This window comes from Polypterus senegalus, chromosome 6 (genome assembly GCF_016835505.1).
Source record: "Polypterus senegalus isolate Bchr_013 chromosome 6, ASM1683550v1, whole genome shotgun sequence".
NCBI lineage: Eukaryota > Metazoa > Chordata > Cladistia > Polypteriformes > Polypteridae > Polypterus > Polypterus senegalus.
This window is the reverse complement of record NC_053159.1, coordinates 132,562,912-132,581,258: the sequence shown is the minus strand read 5'-3', so window position 1 is coordinate 132,581,258 and position 18,347 is coordinate 132,562,912. Positions and strand designations below refer to the sequence as shown.

Below are 18,347 nucleotides of genomic sequence, written 5' to 3'. Positions count from 1 at the left end.
ATGGTGGAAAGGGAGGTGATTACCAAAGTTTAACATGAGGCAAAGCGTATAAGTATTAAAATCATACGTGACATCCTATTAATGACAGCAAACATATTACACTGACAGATTTTTATAACCAGATATATGCACTGTAAGCGTTGTCAACTCTTACCTTAGTTTTAATGAGGAGAGGCAGAGGCAAAAGTATCAGCGGGGTGAAAAATAGCACAAACGTACTTTTCAGCTTCCACAGAGATTTCATACATTGCGCCATGGTCTGTGAAAAGAAAGAGAGAAGAAAAGCAACTGAGTGTAAATGGTTTAATGGAACGAGCGGCGCTCATATATGCGGCACGGAGAAAGTGAGCGTGTGTAAGACTGAGGGGCGGGATCAGGGGGCGGAGGGATTGCGTGAAATTGGGGGCTTTACTCGTTTGAAACAAAAGACCCGGTCCAACCGCACGTGGCTTCTGCGCTACAAAGACTGGATTACGTCACACCGCAAAATGCACCGCTTCCTAAAATGAGCCACCTGTACAATAAAACTAAATCTCAGCTAAGGAGTTTTTACTTTTTAGTATCATCCTTTTTAATCTCTGAGCAAATACTTCAATGTGCTAAAGCGTAAAACATTTTCGGCAGAGCTCACAATACACATGCTATATTTGTATAGAGGTTATGTACCATGATATGGCAATCCGATTATCATAAAACTGGGTACCCATATTTTGAATGATCTCAGATTAATTTTCGGATACCCCTGATAACTCAGCGCGTCTTATTCTTTTTTCTTTTTTAATGGTTGAGTGCCTTATAACCAGTACCAACACCAAGCAGACGATCTTATTTGGGCTGTTGTAAAATCAGAAGGACACCCACATGGTAAGGGAGACGAAGACGTTGTAGTGCCTAATTCAGCGACGAGATGCCAAGTCGGACAATCGCAGCTTTGGGATGTATGGCACGTTTACACTGTACCGCGTAATGACACATGATTACGGGGTAAGGTAACTTCACATTGTAAAGTGAGCGCGAAACCTTTCATTAAAACGCCAGAAATTAATGGTTTGCAATCGGGCTTGTGGGCAACAACCAAAATAAGGGCTTTAGTTTCGCTTTGTCGCAGATTTTTTTTCTTTTTTATCCACATTTAAATATATATTCGGATGGCCTTGGTTTTCCTTCTTAATCCAGGACTATTCTCAAAACAGCTACTCCCACGGATTTTCCTGTCTTGGTGCTTTGAACTATAAAGCAAAGTTAAAAACGGACAGTTCACTTTCCAAGCACTGTTATGGGGCAAGTTCAAAACCACCAATAATCCCGACACCAAAAAATAACGATTTCAACTAAACGGATGCGACACAAGGGTGATGAGGAAAAATGTTGCGCAAGATAGGAATGAACCTTATGTTGGGCAAAAGGGCACCCACAGCACCACCTTTGAGGTACCCGTGACTCTGACACGTTACTCGGTGGGTAAAAGAGAGTAACGTGCAAGCGCATACAGTCAGGGCTCGAACCGATGGCACCGAGTAAATATAGAACCGAGCGACACATCCATTCGGTGAAGTGAATAAAGCAAAGCCTCATCTCGTATGCTACTCAACCATCCCATAAATCGCGGACGAGTCACTGCTGTCAGCTCGAACCTTTCGACATTCTTCTGCCCCGGTGGGTAATCCATTTCTTGAGATTACTGAAACGTTCCTTTCAAGTATTCATTTAAATGTCTGCAGTGATTATAACAATATTGGGGAAGTACAAGCGTGTCAGGTTTGTCTGCCAGGATATTTTAAATAATTCGCAAGATGGCCAAGGTTGTCAAAATCGCTAGTTTTGAATATTTCGTGTTATTGTTGGCATTCGCCCGACTGCAGTCGTCTGTGTGGAGTCTGCACGTTCTCTCCGGGTATTCCGACTTTTATAACGAAGTCCCGTAGTTTGCATTACTTGCATGGCGTTTGCATATTGGCCGCATGTGCACTCTTTAGAAATAAAGGTGCCAAAGTGGTTCATCAGAGCGACGCCACAGGGGAACCGTTTTTGGTTCTAGAAGTTTAAATTATTGCCTACACTAAGTAAGGGAGGGTGCCGCAGTGATAGCGCTTTTGCCTCGCAGTAAAGAGACCAGCGTTCACATCCTGTATGTTCTCGCCAGGTCTGCCTGCGGTTCCTTCGGGTGCTCCGGTTACTTCCCACCCTGCAAAGACATGCAGGTGATGTGGACTGACACTAGTGGGTATGTGTGTGTGTTCACTGGTGCCCTGTCCAGGGCTTGTTCCTGCCTTGCCTTGCTAGCTGGGGTTGGTTTCAGCACCGACCACCGGCGACCCTAGTCTGGACTAAGCGGCTTTAACAAAATTACATGGCCAAGGAAGAGAAGGTGAATTGGTATTTGTCATGTTTGGCAAAATTTACTTGATATGAGGTATTAATCTCCATAAACAATTTATAAGCGATTTCAATATTAGGATTACCATTTTAAATTTTTTAAGGAAAATAACTACCCACCAATCCATTTAACATGTTTTTTTAAACTAGTATTTCAAGAGCGTGTTCGCACGGTAATAAATCAACATGTTCATGGATGTCCGAAAACCCCAGCTTGTACATCAAATGAATTAAGTGTTCTTTGAGCGTTCAGAACCCTGAAACACCCTGTACAATGACGACCCCCGTAGTTCCGTATTTGTGGGTGTGGGGGTACTGGGGAGAAGATTTTGGTGGTGCCACATTATATGATAAAAATTAATTCAAAAATAAAATCTTTTTTTATAATATTAAGTGTAGTAAACGGTATTACAGAAACTGTTTTTTTTAGGTTTAAAAAAGGCACAAATTGATTATGCAGCCGCACCACGGGTTGAAAAATGACTGACTGACTGACCAAGACTATTCCCACACACCTGCTATCCTGGGTAAGTACAAATGAGCCGATTTGGAGAGGAAACAAAATAAACTTTAATTCCGCTCATACAGTTTATTATTTCAAGCCAACAATAACTTCACCTGATCAAAGCTGCATTGACAAAGTGAACCAAAAAACGTGCAGTCACAGGGGAGGGAGAGAGAAGATAGATAGAGAGAGAGAGAGAGATCGACAGATGAAGAAACCGACCTCGTAAAAAACGAAGACAAGTGGACAAGTGTGAGGGGAAGTAGGACCGGTCATAGGAGGACGAAGAGCGAACGAGTGACGCTGGATGAGCCTCATCGATGGCGAACTGATTCCAAAAACCAGATCTCCCCCTTATCGGCTATGTGCTAAATACACGGAATGTATGTGCCTCTGTGCGTTTATAAACTGGGGTTTTGATTACTGAAGGGGGTCCACAGTTTAACAGACGAACATGTACCTCTTAACTCCAGCTCAAGTCTTACTCGGACCCCGATTTGTATATTGTAAGATCTCTTATTCTTTTTATATCCAGCTGTCATTTAGTGTCTGTTCTGCTTAGAGGTGTGAACCATCCAGTTTCTTAGGCGGTTAAAACTGGAAGTGCACAAAAAAAAATTCGGCAGTGTTGTTGTGTGTTTTATTCTGGTTTCGTATTTTTTAAAACGTTGCAGTTAACTTTTTAAATGGATGAAAGAACAACCAGAACTTTACACCTTGTTTCTATTTAGTTTTCTTTGTTTATTAATCCTCAACGTTTTTGTAACAGGAGCACAAGAAACATTGTGTTCCCACGCAGACTCTGCTTAATGCAGAACTTAGAAACAATCTACAGTCTTTGCATGCAAAGGAACGGACGTAGCATATTTTCTTTTTTGTTGTGCACACGTATCGTTAGGAATATGTAATTACTAGATAGATAGATAGATAGATAGATAGATAGATAGATAGATAGACCCCTTCAGTTTTTCAAACCCCTTCACTTTTTCATAATTTGTTTTGTTGCAGCCTTGAGCTAAAATCATTTAAATTTATTTTTTCTGCACATCAAGAAGCACCCAGTCCTCCAGAATGACAAAATATTATTAGGATTTTAGATTTTTTTGTCAATTTATTACAAATAAAAAACTAAAATATCACATTGTCTTTTGCTGTGACTTTTGAAATTGGACTCACATGCACTGGTTCTGTTGATCGTCATTGAGATGTTTCTATATTTTGTTAGGAGTCCACCTGTGGACTGGATACGATTAGGTAATGCACACAGCCTTTCTTTAGGAGGTCACACAGATGACAATGTGTATCAGAGCAAAAGCGTAGATGTGGGGTTAAAAGAATTGCCTGCAGAGCTTATAGACAGGATTGTGTCGAGGCACAGATCTGGGGAAGGCTCCAAAAATTCCTGCTGCACTGAAGGTTCCTAAGAACACAGCGCCTTCCATAATTCTTGAATGGAAAAGTTTGGAACAGCCATGACTCTTCCTAAAACTTGTCATCCCATCAAACTTGAGCAATCACAGGAGAACAGCCATGGTAAGAGAGATGACCAAGAATCAAATGGTCACTTTGGCTGAGCTCCAGAGATCCTGTGTGGAGATAGGAGAAACGTCCAGAAGGACAACCCCACTACAACATACCACTGATCTGGCTTTATAGCAGAGTGAGCAGACAGAACAGTGAAAGTCACATGAAAGCCCACTTGAAGTTTTCAAAAAGGCACCTAAAGGAATTTCAGACTGTGGGAAAAGAGATTCTCTAGTCTGAAGAAACCAAATTCAGCATCGTGTCTGAGTGAAAGCAAGCAAAGCTCATCACCTGCACAATCCCATTCCAGCAGTGAAGCATGGTGGTGGCAACATGCGGCTGTGGGGTTGTTTTTCAGTAGCAGGAACTGGGTGACTAGACTGAACAGAGCAAAGTGCAGAGGTATCCTGAATGAAAGGCAGCTCAACAGCACTCTGAACCTCCAACATGGCTGAAGGTGCACCTTCCAACAGGACAGTGACCATAAGCACAAGGCAAAGACAACACAGCTTAGAGACAACTCTAGGAATTTCCTTTACTGTTGTGGTTCAACTACAATTCAGAGTTGAACCTAAACCAACATCTCTGGAGGGACCTGAAAAGAGCTGTCTATCTAACCTGAGAGGGCATGAGAAGATCTGCCAAGAAGAATGGTAGGAAATCCCCAAATCCAGCTGTGTGAAGCTTGTTGCATGAAAGCCAAGAAGATTCCAGAAGGCTGCGAAAGGGGCTTCAATGAGGTATTGAGGAAAGGGGTCTGAAAATGGGATATTTCAGTTTTTAATTTTTAGTAAATTTGCAAAAAAATCTAAAATATTGTTTTTTGTTTTGTCCTTCTGGGTTACCGAGTATTGCTTGATGTAGGGGAAACAATGAATTTAAATTATTTTAGCACACAGCTGTAACATAGCAAAATGTGTAACAGGTGAAGGGGTCTAAATACTTTGTGAATCCCCTGCGGGCCGACTTCTTTTTGGTGATGTCCTGTGCCCCGGCCTGACGTTACTGAGATCTGCTCGCTGCGGATTGCAAGCGCACTTTCAGAAAACGATCGGCCGGATGCATTACGATGGCTAATTAACAACACAATCGTTATCCTACAGCGCCACCCAGTGGTAAATTTAGAGTACAACATACTGTGTCATAAAGTTACAGAAGTTAAGGAAATCAATCCCAGTGTAATGGTAAATCACTCATGCGATACACAACCTGGAGCATATTTGATAATAAGGCACTGTTCAAGTCATGTATGTCTTACTTGTTTTTGGTGTTCGGGTTCACATAAACAATAATAAGGTGCAACTTCTCACACTCAAATGTTGCAGATGCTCTGAAAACACATTCAAACTTTTATAAGAAACTTCAACAAAAAGCAGTTTGTTTCAAGAAAATGAAGAAACAGCACTATAAATATGTAGTGCGTTATTCAAATACACACAATTCCATAGTCCTTTCCTACCTGAGACTCACACTTTTCAAATATTATATTTTGAAAATGGCATATTATTCTTATGAATTGTTAATAAATTATACATAAATTCGTAAATCATTCATTTGCATGACCTTGTAAAACGTACTACCTGTAATACGAGGACCATAATGCAGTCGGAATTTGTTTCAGGTGATGAAATTAGTGTTACTAATTCAGAATCGATTTAGTTTAAATTGACTACAAATTAATTTTGTTTGCTTCTGTATATTTTCTAATTTAAATATTTAAAGACAAACATTTGGTATATCATTGGAATCTTAGTGCATAAAAAGATGGCCTTCACTGGTGAGGTAGGAAGTACAGTAGATAGCCATTTCTGGAAAGATGTTTATCAGATAAAACACGTTAGTAAGTAAAGTGGGATATGAAACACAAACTGAACTGCTCTGACCACATTCTACGTCAGGGGTGCCCAATACGTCGATCGCGATCGACCAGTAAATCGCAAAGGTAGTGCAGGCAGATCGCGTTGCGTTCAAAAATTTTTTTTTAAACGTTAGTCTATCATATATCCTCCCTATGGCATTTCCCACTTGATTGACATACAAGGCGGCCAGTCTGAGATCTTTCTTCTAACACACTGGTCATCCCGCACGCAAGATCAAACGCGCGAGCTACTGCAAAACTCCGGCTGTGATCTAGTTAGCCTTTCAATTTATATCGACTAAAGAAGAGATTTAAAAAAAAATTGTTTGGGGAAGGGGATGGGCTGGATGTGGAATTGGAAGAGGATTTTTTTCTCACAATGTCACAATCAAGGTGCGTTTGTCTGATCTGGCAAAGAAGGAAAATATGGAAAGGCACTTTCGAACTGTTCATAAAAACTACGAAACTGACTTCCTTCCAAAAAGCGATCTGAGAAAGATAAAGGAGAGGGAACTAAAATCGTAGTTAATCGGACAGCCGTCATTTTTCACTCGGCTGAATTCAAAAGCTCCTTGACTGCATTATTCGGCTCTACTTATTTATGCGAGTCAGCCTTTTCCCACATGAAGATGATTAAATCCAAATACTGTAGTGACCATAAATGTATTGAATTGTTATTGTGCCTTAAAGGTTATTCAGTTATGCAAGATAGACAACATATCTTTTATGTATAAAGTATACTCATATATATATATATATATATATATATATATATATATATATATATATATATATATATATATATAATTTTTAATGTAGGTAGATCATTTCGACCTGGTCATTTTAAAAGTAGCTCGCAAGCCGAAAAAGTGTGAGCACCCCTGTTCTACGGCTAGTCAAGATGAACCAAGCAGTGTGCCAGGTAGCCCAATTAACCCCAAGCACCAAGCTATGGAGATGCTCCTCAAATGGACTGGTGAAAAAGAAATTTTAAAAATTAGTTAAACATACAATATATTGAAATGATGAATCTAGAATTCACTTAGCATTAGGTCAAAGCCATATTAGACCATCTTATATATATATAAAAAAAAGTTAGAACTAACGATTTCATAATGTATGCTCTTAAAAAACAAAGGTGCCAGGGTGGTTCTTCAGAGCGATGCCATAGGTGAAGCGTTTATGGTTCCCATAGACCCATCCACATGAAGGTTCCTGAAAGAACCTTAATTAATTTCAATCTACAACAGGTTCCACACAGTAAATGACTATGAACAGATGGGAACCAATTTGTGAAATACAAGTAGCTCCTGATTTTAAATGGACTCCTGAGGCATCCATATGATAACACAGGCCAAGTCCAGGTTTTCTCAATCTGTTAATGTCCTTCTAGGTGACCTACCAAACATTCAATATTTCATTTTTTTCTATATTTTAAGAATATTTTCAAAGCGCAAAGAACCAAATTCATATGCCAAGATCCCTTCCCAGCATGAAATGGTACTTGAGAAAGCAGTAATTCTGTGAAGAAACACACAACCCAGTAAAGAACCATACAGTACCATTAAGGAGCCAGTACTTTTGTACTCTCTGAGAAGGATGGTGTGCAGAATAAAAACCCATCAACATGGGCTGGAATCCAGAAGGAAATTTACGATGAGACTAACAAAATAACAATTTGTTGAGTATACACAAAACATGTTGGAACTGGAGGTATTATGGAAGAGTGAATATGCTGAAATTACATTACTTTCCCTTCATACAGTACAAGCAGCAGGGACACAACTGGCATAGAAGTGCTTTATTAAAAAGTCTGAATTGTTGTGCAATCATTTACTTTCAAATATATATATAATATGTAAACATTGCAGTTATAATTTATGTTTTCATTTCTCACCTATTATTTAATTTTGGGCAAATGTTTAAGTGCTGCTGTCTCACAGCTCTGGGAGGCTGGGCTCGAGTCCTTGCCTCACCTTCTGTGTCGTCTGAATGTCCTCTCAGTGTCCGCGGACTCCGACTTTCTGTCCACTTCTTAGAGAATTGCGTTAGCGAGACAAGTGCTTGAAGGGTCCCTATGGTGGAGTTGCATCCTGCCCAAAGTCGGTTCCACGTGTCCTTGAAATTGTACAGACGTGTCCGATGACTCCAGCCGGCCCACGACCCTTCATGCTCCGGATAAAACGGGTTACGAATATGGATGGATGGACTCTGCGAATGAATACATATTCGGTGTTCTGGAAGTTTTATGTATTATCCTTTTACACGCAAGTAGCATACAACATTCTTGATGATCGCAGATAAAACACTTATGGGTGACAGACTTCAGTTTCTGTCTTTTCAGCTGCCGATGACTTGAACACAAATGGCGATGAAGCGTCTTCACATTACCGGACCTCAAGCGCATTCAGAACCGAATACAGCCAGGATTATTCAGTAATCTGACTCGGCACAGGATTTTACAGGAGTACAGGAGAAGTAACAGCGTTAGCATTCAACCTGCGAGTCGGCACATTTCAGCGAATTAGTTTGCATTACTTTTGCGGAAACTGCGCGGTACACGCCACGAGAAAATTGAGCGGAGCCGCCAGTGAGATTCAACGGACTCAATGGACTCGCTGAGTTTTCTTCTTTTCTGACCTTAAGCCTGCACACTACAGGAGTATTTTAAGAGTGGGCGCAAAATGCGTTAAATGCCAGGGCATTGGTTATATCAGATTACGAGCTCTTAGTTCAGTGATATCCATCAAGCGTTTAATTGTAATATGCAATTTGTTTTATTCATCGTTGCCTTCGCAATTTAATTTTTAAAATAGTATAAGAGCTGTATACTTACAATTAACAAATTAATGCGACAGGTTTGAAAACATCGGGAAAGCTGAATTGGAAAACGGATGGAATTTCGTGATTCGATCTTGACTTTCCTTGGTAAATCATTGAAGTAAAATATAAGAAAAAAAATGTAAAAAAAAGTGAAGAAAAGAACGACGTAGAGAGTTGCGACGAAGGAACAGGAGGTGGAGAACAAAGTGGTGGGGGTGGGTGTCACATTCTCTAGAAACAACGGCACTTCTCACTCGTTGCCAAAGCCCACCCTCGGGGACTGTCACCCCTGGTAACAAGGCTCCTGCCAAGCAAGTTGGGGAGACGCCGGTGCACGCGGCAGTGGGGCACTACGTGATGCCCTTCAAATGAAAACTCTTTAACATCATTACAGGTGCCAACCCAACGTTCGATAATCCACAGTGAATCCTCTGGGCAGCGCTCATCTGATGCAAGGTCAAAAGTGGGGTGGCTCTCAAGGACTCACAAATGTAAAAATAAACAAATAAATAAATAAATAAAACGGACTACAAAGTGGAAATCTGAACCACGCAGACATGAACGGCATCGCAGATGAAGAAGTGTGTTGAAGGATGTTACCACGGCCGGATTAAGAACTTTAGAGGCCCTGAGCACTTAACGGGACAGCCGACATGACCAAGACAAGAACGATCACGTGAGCCTCGGTGGACCGTATGGCAGTTACCTGATTCAAATTTTGTTGTATTTACAAGATTAATATATACGTATCATTTACCTCTATTATGAGTATTTTATTAGTATTTTTATTACTGTATACGATAAAAGGGTGGCGCAGTGGGAAGCGCTGCTGCCTCGCAGTTAGGAGACGCGGGTTCGCTTCCCCGGTCCTCCCTGCGTGGAGTTTGCATGTTCTCCCCGCGTCTGCATGGGTTTCCTCCTACAGTCCAAAGCCATGCAGGTTAGGTACATTGGCGATTCTAAATTGTCCCTAGTGTGTATGTGTGCGCCCTGCCTGGGGTTTGTTTCCTGCCTTGCGCCGTGTGTTGGCTGGGAATGCCTCCAGCAGACCCCAGAGACCCTGTAGTTAGGGTACAGGTAACTAGGATATATGGATGGATACTATAAACGTTAATGTAATTTAAATGGAGCCCCTATTTGTGGAACCTGGTTCGGCTGCGCCATTTGCAGTTTTGCACCATGTGGACCATCGCAATGAATAATTTCTAAGGTGCCCCCCTTTCCTTGATGCCCTAAGCACGACTTTATTTTGCATAATGCTTACACGACTTTGTGGCACAGCTACAGTATATGGCTGCACATGCGGAAGCTGTTAGACGGCAGCAGGTTCGGCCATTCCAAACCTCAGCTGAGAGGCTCCTTTCCTTCTTTAATGCTGCTCCAAACTTTACTTTTCATATTCTTATAGCATAAAGTCTTTCTTGATATCTTTTCCATACAATGTAACTAATAACTTAGGGATAGATGATCCGAGTTGCGGGCTACGAATATAAAGTCACCCTTTAAGACGCGCGCAATACACTTTGCGATTTCAATGGTCCTCATTTAGAGCAAGTCGGGCTCTTCCCAGCAGATGGCGCTGTTTTGCAAAAAAAACTGAAGTAAGCAGTAAACTCGTCCCAATAATTGAACGACTTGTAAAATGTTTATATCTAACTGAGCTCACTCCTCATGTACAGATCTACATTTTTTGGAGTATGTGAAATTTTGTTAGTGCCCGTTTCGGGGTTGCTCGGGGAGGCCCTTGAACCCTGTTGTTTTCTTGTCAGACATTTCCGATTTGTGCGCATGTACAGCCTGAACTGCTCTGCTCTGCCTTGGAGCCTGAAAGCTAAAGCCCTTTAAAGCTACACTTTGGCATATGATGAAATGTAAAGCAGGCAAAAACTTGCACATCTTGAGTAGTCATTTTCAATATTATGAATCACATTGATTGCTTAATGTGCAATACAGTTTAAGATTTTACCCACTAAGCAAAAATTGGAAATATATGAATATTTCAGTTCGGTTTTGCTTTTAGTGTTGAGTACTTGAGGCTGGTGTTGAGATATCTTGTAGTTCTGTCATCTGGTAGTTTCACTGTACACTCTTAAAAATGATGTTCTGGAATGGCACTTTACTGGGTTGTGAGGTTCCTCATAGATCATTGCTTGACAAAAAAAAAAAACATTTCATTGCATTAAGGTTTCTTTGCAGATAAAATTAGTTCTTTGGACTTGGAAAAGTTTCCTTATATGTGGACAAAACAAAAACCTTTAATGTACTCAATGTATAGTAGGCTATCTAGCAGGATACTAGCAGATCAAAAAAACTAAACTCGGATCGTGTGATTGTATGCAGACAAATCAGGACCACATTGGTCTTTGTAAGTCTGTCTTCTGTCCATAGTTATTTTGGGGATCTGTCATGTATCTAAATATGTGTAAAAAAAACCTGAGTGGTCTCCCCTAGACTTTCTCGTATACTCAGATATCTGGGATGGATATTTGTAGAGTAAATCGCAAGACAATGATTGTATTTTATACTAGATGACCCGCGATGTAGTATATGCCGCATATTCATTGATGGGTGAACACTTCCTGAAAGACACAGTTCTCCAAATGGGGTGGGTTTGAGGATACGACTGTGAGTGAATGAAAAGATGGAACTCTGGAGAGAGCAACATACAATTGTCCATGACTGAAAACTGGTTTTGGCATATACAGGCATATCTTTTTGAAAGTTTGGCCCTGTACCTTATTAATTGTCATTGCAAAGGCTAATCTAACAGGAAACTGTCTGCGTGTAAAAGTAAAAGGCAAATTTGAATCTGATGGGGTCAGGGAAATCTGGTGAATAAGGACAGTTTGTGAAGTAGCAGCTGTAATAGTTTCACACTCCAGTACATTGCGGTGAATGCTAGTAACAGTCAGTCTTGTGCTATTACAGAGAATCTTGCTGGCATGAGGTTTCTTAGAAGCATGACGACTGAACCAATTTTAATTTTGAGTTTATACAGAGGCATGCCAGTCGGAGTAAGACTGTTAAGAAATTCTTTGGGGAATGAAAGTTGATCTGCGGGATCGTCTGTGACGATGGAGTCAACGCTGGTGAAAGTTACTTCGTCGGTAGGGATAAGTTTCAATACTTGTTCATTAAGGTGTAGCTAGTCTTTGTTGGTGACACTTAATATAGCTCACTTACTGAGTTGTTCCGGAGTGACAGTTGAGAAGTCGATGCCTCAAGAACGAGGGTGGACACGGGAGGAGGGTTAGAGTTGGCGGGTGGGGCTCTGTCGTGCATACCCCATGGTCGGGCGACTTGGTCGATTATATATATAGAAAAGCAGCCGGAACCGAAGAGAATAATGAAAAGTCAATGTGGCTCAGAGGTGCATGTGGACTGTAGCAGAGATGAAAGCGACTGAGGCTGTGTTTGGTTAGGTGTTGCGTGTGGGCACATGAGCATGCAGTGCGCAGCAACGGTGGACGCGGGAGGAGGGTTAGAGTTGGCGGGCAGGGCTCTGTTGTGCGTATCCCATGACGCGGGAGGATGGTTAGAGTTGGCAGGCGGGGCTCTGTCGTACGTATCCCATGGTCGGGCGACATAGTCAATTTTATATATATACATATATATATTATGTATATTAAAGAACCATCAACAACAAATCAAATCAAGTTAATAATATATTGAACAATTATAATAAAAGTAAAGTTGAATAAATTGGACTCTGCAGCTGCATGGATAAAAGGTAAAGTACCACTTCCAGTTAATGGAAATAGCCCAAAAGGGGATAGAAATCTACGTTTTGTACCAAAGACTTGTATGCAAAATTTGGTTGATCTAAGTGAAGGCATACTCAGGGTATCGTGTTTACATAAACACACACACACACAAAGACATAATTCCAAAAATGGTATTTTTGGACTCAGGGAATCTAAAACGTGCAGGATTCCAATACTTTCTCTATACTTCGTATACGAGAAAGTCAGGGAGGTCTAAAACGTTGAGATCTATCAAAATCTCGACATCGAATCTTTGGACGGTTCCAATACTTTACCTATACTTCGTATATGAGAAAGTAAAAAGTGGTTCCACTATGGTGTCACTTTGGCACCTTTATTTTGAGGAGTGACTGGCAAAATAATTTGGTGATAGATCATCATTTGGTGTGCATCATTTAGCTGACATTTTATCATCACTGGTTCATTATGAAATTAATATTCTACTGGAGGCCATCACCAACACCAAAGCCACCACCTCGGTCACTCATGGCTCCTTCCATGCAGCTCAAAGGATATATGTATACTGTATATATATATATATATATTTTTTTTTTTTTGTCACATCCCCTGCCTAGACATTCATTCCACCTGCTCCACCTCACATTGCTCACTTGGGATCAGATGCAACACCATCTTCATACACTGTCCCCAACTCTGTGAGGTGAGCAGATCCAAGCCAGGATCCTTCCCAAGATCATTGACAGCCATGTACCCCTGCCAAAGAATTTATGCATTGGTGGAGGTCTTGTAGACTGTGCTCTTTAAGTGTTTCATCACCTCTCTCTCACTCAGCTATCACACACACATACACACACACACACAGAGGCCCTCCCCTTCTCTCTCTCTCTTTTTCTCTCCCAGGTCTGCATAACCCTACCAGAATTTCCATGTACTGACTTTCTCCAGTCGGGGTCCTACATTTTTGGGCCTTGCAGCTTGAACTGTTATGGGAAGCCCTTCACAACCATCAACAAGGGCTGGGTAATCACTGTTCACAAAAACAATAGACTTCTTCTAACCTAATATTTATTTCAATGTATTACTCACCTTACTTTTCTAAATATTACATTTGTTTTTGAGTGGGTCTAATTAAACTATTGTATCCTTCCAAACACTTTGTTGAAAAAAATTCTTGTCTGGATTGCATTCACGAATGCTACCACGTTGAAGCGATAGTCACAATGTTAACAATTCACGATAGCACTGTCACTGCCTTTTCAACAGCGCCCCTCTTCTGCTACAATATGTACAAATCTACTGTTTGTATCTACCAAAGAATATATTTTTATTACCTTTTAATCGTTACTGTATTTTAATTATATATAGGTAAAATTGTCATTATTTATTGTAGCAGTATTAGATGTTTAGTGTATTACAAGGTTTTACAAGATTATTCATGTAAATAAAAAGTTACTGAAATGTTGTTCTTTACAAAGTCCACAAGCAATGAAATATGCTTTCATTTTTTGATTATGAATCAAATGACTTCATAATCAAATGGCTAATCTAAGATAAATATTTTTTATTAAAAACTTCTGTTATAAATTGTTAATTGTTTTAAATGATTTATAATTATTTTATATAAATTTTTGATGTATAAGCCCATGCTGTAAAAAGCCCAGGCTCCTAGAAACCATAGATTCTGGTACTTCAATCAATTGATCGCATCATTTGTGTATTAGCGGCTCCTCGTCTGTGTCGTTTTGCTGATGTGCTCACCTCTGTTGCCTATCAGCGGCTAAGTGAGTTTTTCTCTCCTCTGAGGTTTCGTTTTGCCGATGTGCTTGCCTTGCTTGTGTATCAGCAGAGGCGGTTTCACTTTAGCAATAGAGTCGCTTTCTTTGCACTTCATGCTGTAGCCTCACCATGCCAGGCCGGACAGACAGACACACACACTTTCACACGTAGACATTTAAATATAAGATATTGTGGCGGATGGCCGGGGTCTCTACCCAATTTGAGGACCTGGGGAGAGAACATATTCAGAGCAGTACCTCCCCCGAAGCAACAGAAGGCAGCCCACCTGGTTTGCAGCGGTGCCTTGGACTCCATCGGACTAACTTTCATTAGTTTCATAGTAGATCCACCCCGACTCCACCCCTGTTGTTTTGACCTGGGAATGGAAAAAATACTTCACAGAAAAAAAAAAATAAACTGTAATTTGATTCTTCTGTAATCTTTTGGTTACTTGGAGTTCATGTTTCCTCCCACTTTCTAATGACTAAATCGTCAGGTTGATTGGATTGATGAGCCACTGATGTACTGGTGCCCTGGAATAGCCGACGGACACTTCAAAAGTAACTGCAAAAAAGTGAAATGACGATAGTTAATACAATTGCTTTGCCGTCATTATCTGATTAATCAAGGTCATAATACCCTATCCACTCAATGAAATAAATAGTGTAATCATCTATCTCAATTGCTCTTGGTGACTGGAATTGAGTTTGGTGCAATATATCATCGTGTTTACCTTTGACATAAATCATTACCAGAAAAAAAATATCCCATAGCACAGCCCTCTAAGCTACACGCACTGACTGCGCATTTCTTTGATTTTTTCTGTTGGGTTTTCTAGTCCCAGCAGATGGCGCTGTTGACAGTAGACGCAGAGACACTATTAGTTTTTTCAAGAAATGTAAATCTAAACTGCTACTGTATATATATTTGGGGGCGCTTGTCTCTGTGTGTTTTGTGATATCAAGTCAGGTTTCTAATCTTCATCAATTGTCGCCAAGTCTTTTATTAATCAATAAAGAGCAACTGCCCAGCAAACCCACTGCTCCCATTTCAGTGTATTCATGCTGTATCATTCAACCCTGTCCTCTGTGCTTGTTTGCTTAATCTTAGTACTTAACCCTCAAGAATATAGTAGGTCTGCTGACCCTTCAGGAATGGTGCCAGTATGTTGACCCATCCCGCTTGATCCTGGTGGTGCCTAGTAGCGGTATGCTCAAAAATAAGAGAATCTGACTCAAAGTTGTCATTCTCCTGCCAGGGTAAGAGTATCTGGGACGGAACACACAACTTATCTTGCTGGACTGACACACATGCAGTAAAAGGGGCCCTGATGTTAACATTTCTATTCTGGGCCCTGATGTTAAGACTACCCTATGGATTATGGATCATGATACCCTAATGGTTGGGAGGAACCCTATATTTGCTCCCTTAAAATAAAAGAAAGGGAAGGGTGGAGTGAACTAAATTTTCCAGGAGTAGGAGTAAAGTGGTGGAAGGAGGAAGGGTTACAGAGGCTGGGGAGGATTGTAGTAGAGGTGGGAAAAAGTTGGAGCATAGTGAGTAGATGGGAAGGACTAAAGAGCTGGAAGTGGTGGATATGGAGGTAAATAAGGGGGGAAATATGAGCTGGATTGAGTGGTTGGAACAATGGGAGGAATGGACGAGAGGAGGTGGATTGCAACAAGGTATAGTTGGTGAGGAGTCTAGGGTAAAAGAAAAAGACAACATTACCCCGATGATCTACTTTTTCAAAGCAACCACAGGGAGTTATGCTAAAAAGCTAATTTTTTGGAAACACAGATGCAAAAATTTAAGATCGTGGCGGCATATAAGAAGAACAAGAATTTAAAAAATCTGATAGTGAGAGCTTCTTATTCTGTTAAATGGAAAGATAAATGTGCATGGCAGATTCCAAATATAAAATGATTAAAAACTCTGCGACACTGGTAGAATGTCCGATTTTTCAGACTCTCTCGTTAACAACAGTAAAGTATTTATGCAATACAGTGTAAGAAATGTGCTTTGATATACATCGGTGAGACAAAAAATGCACTTAAAGCCAGGTGCATACAACACCTTAGACTGATAGAAAATCAGAAAAAGATCACCATCCTTTGTACCCATTTTAAAGACACTAGCCACACCCCCATTTTTTTCCCTTTGGAACATGACTTGATGTGGAGTAAAAAGAACCACCTCCGTAATGAATCCCAATGGGTGCAGATGTTAGGAACAATTTATCCTAATGGCCTTAATGAAATAGGTACTTAATTGAATAAGAGAGTTGGAATGAAATTAGCCTCTAATTGATTTTTATGTTAAGTTTTAGCTATGGAGTAACTGAAAAGTTAAAAATAATTGTTAATTTACTGGACTTGGTGAACCTGAGCACATTGGCATATCAGTGATGCTGATATCCCCTACCCTCACACTGACTTGGCAAGCTGGATTTTATACTCCCCCACCTGGACTTTGAGTTTCTGGATCTTGGTAAGGACTGAATTCAGGTCTTCCTCTTCTGTCATTTTCCTGTAGAATCTTGCTGACTACACCAATCTGTGAAGAAATCACAAACTCAACAAAAAAAGGTTTGGGGTAACCACCCTGTATACCTGCAAAAGTATCGACAGATGAAGCAACAACAATGCCTTTTCACACCGGGCTTAATACAGAACCGAATTGTAGTATACAAAATGGCATTTATACAGGGTCAGAGGAGGAAGTGAGATCAGTAGAGCTGGGACATGAAGTGAGGTCATCAGGCGGGACTTCCTTCTGATGGTCTGCAGAGAAGGAAAGAGAGAAAGTGTTATCTGACAGTGCCAATCCCTGGTGTGGCTGATAATCACATTAATTTAGGCCTGTAAACTGTCTCCTAATTGCATGTGTGTGACTATATATACATAAAGTTGATAGAAAACTAAGTTTTGACCCTAATACTTGTTTGCAACATTTGGTTGACCTAAGTGAAAGTGTACTCAAGTTATCGTGTTTATATACACACACATACAGACAGACAGACACACAGACATAATTCCAAAAAATGTATTTTCAGACTCAGGGAGGTCTAAAACGTCAAGATTCATCATTCATCCTTTGGACGATTACAATACATTTCCTATACTTCGTATACGCGAAAGTAATAATAAGGTACGCAGGAAGGAAGTTTTGAGTAGGGAGTCAGGAGATAAGTGTTTGAGATATAGAAAAAGACAGAACGTGAATGGCAGGAGATAAACTGATTGTTAGAGAAAGCTTTCTTTTATTATTTTGGAGGTGTGCTACGTAACCCAGATAACGTATAAGCGTATAAGACAGGGCGCTGTTTGGTACAGAACCAAAACTCCAAGTAAAATGTAGAAAACTCCAATACCTCTGTGTTGTATTTGCTTATTACGCTGGCCTTTACAATAATATATGAATGAATTAATTTTTTCAGTACTGTATTATGTTTTGTTAATATACTGTAGTTTTGTAAATAAATATGTCTATTTGCTAAACTAATCTCCTATTTTATTCTCTATACACCTTTACCCTATTGGAGCTGTTTTTAGGAAATTTAACATTTCTTTTCACTGCTATGCTGATGATACTCAGATTTATATTGCTGTCTGCAACTCTGCAATAAATCAACTGCACAACTGTCTGTTTGAACTAAGATCCTGGATGGCTAATAATTTTCTTTGTCTGAATCAAAATAAAACGGAGGTGCTTATAGTTGGGTCCATTAGCTAAAGCCCAAATTGGTCTTGGACTTCTC

At 40.3% G+C, this 18,347-nt stretch overlaps 1 protein-coding gene across 3 annotated transcripts in view; it reads right to left on the bottom strand.

The window, feature by feature from the left end:
* The window catches only part of LOC120531633 (solute carrier family 13 member 5-like), a 66,717-nt gene extending 57,442 nt beyond the window's left edge, over nucleotides 1-9,275 (bottom strand). Inside the window, exons 1-2 of one of the 3 annotated variants that reach the window (XM_039757224.1) lie at nucleotides 9,100-9,275; nucleotides 155-259 (exon numbers count right to left, since the gene is read on the bottom strand). In XM_039757224.1, coding sequence (XP_039613158.1) covers nucleotides 155-256 — 102 coding nt within the window. In that variant the 5' untranslated portion in view covers nucleotides 257-259; nucleotides 9,100-9,275. Of the gene's footprint in view, nucleotides 1-154; nucleotides 260-8,160; nucleotides 8,737-9,099 lie in introns of those variants that run through there. The other 2 variants (XM_039757221.1, XM_039757223.1) reach the window with 2 other exon arrangements.
* Nucleotides 9,276-18,347: the final 9,072 nt, after the last annotated feature.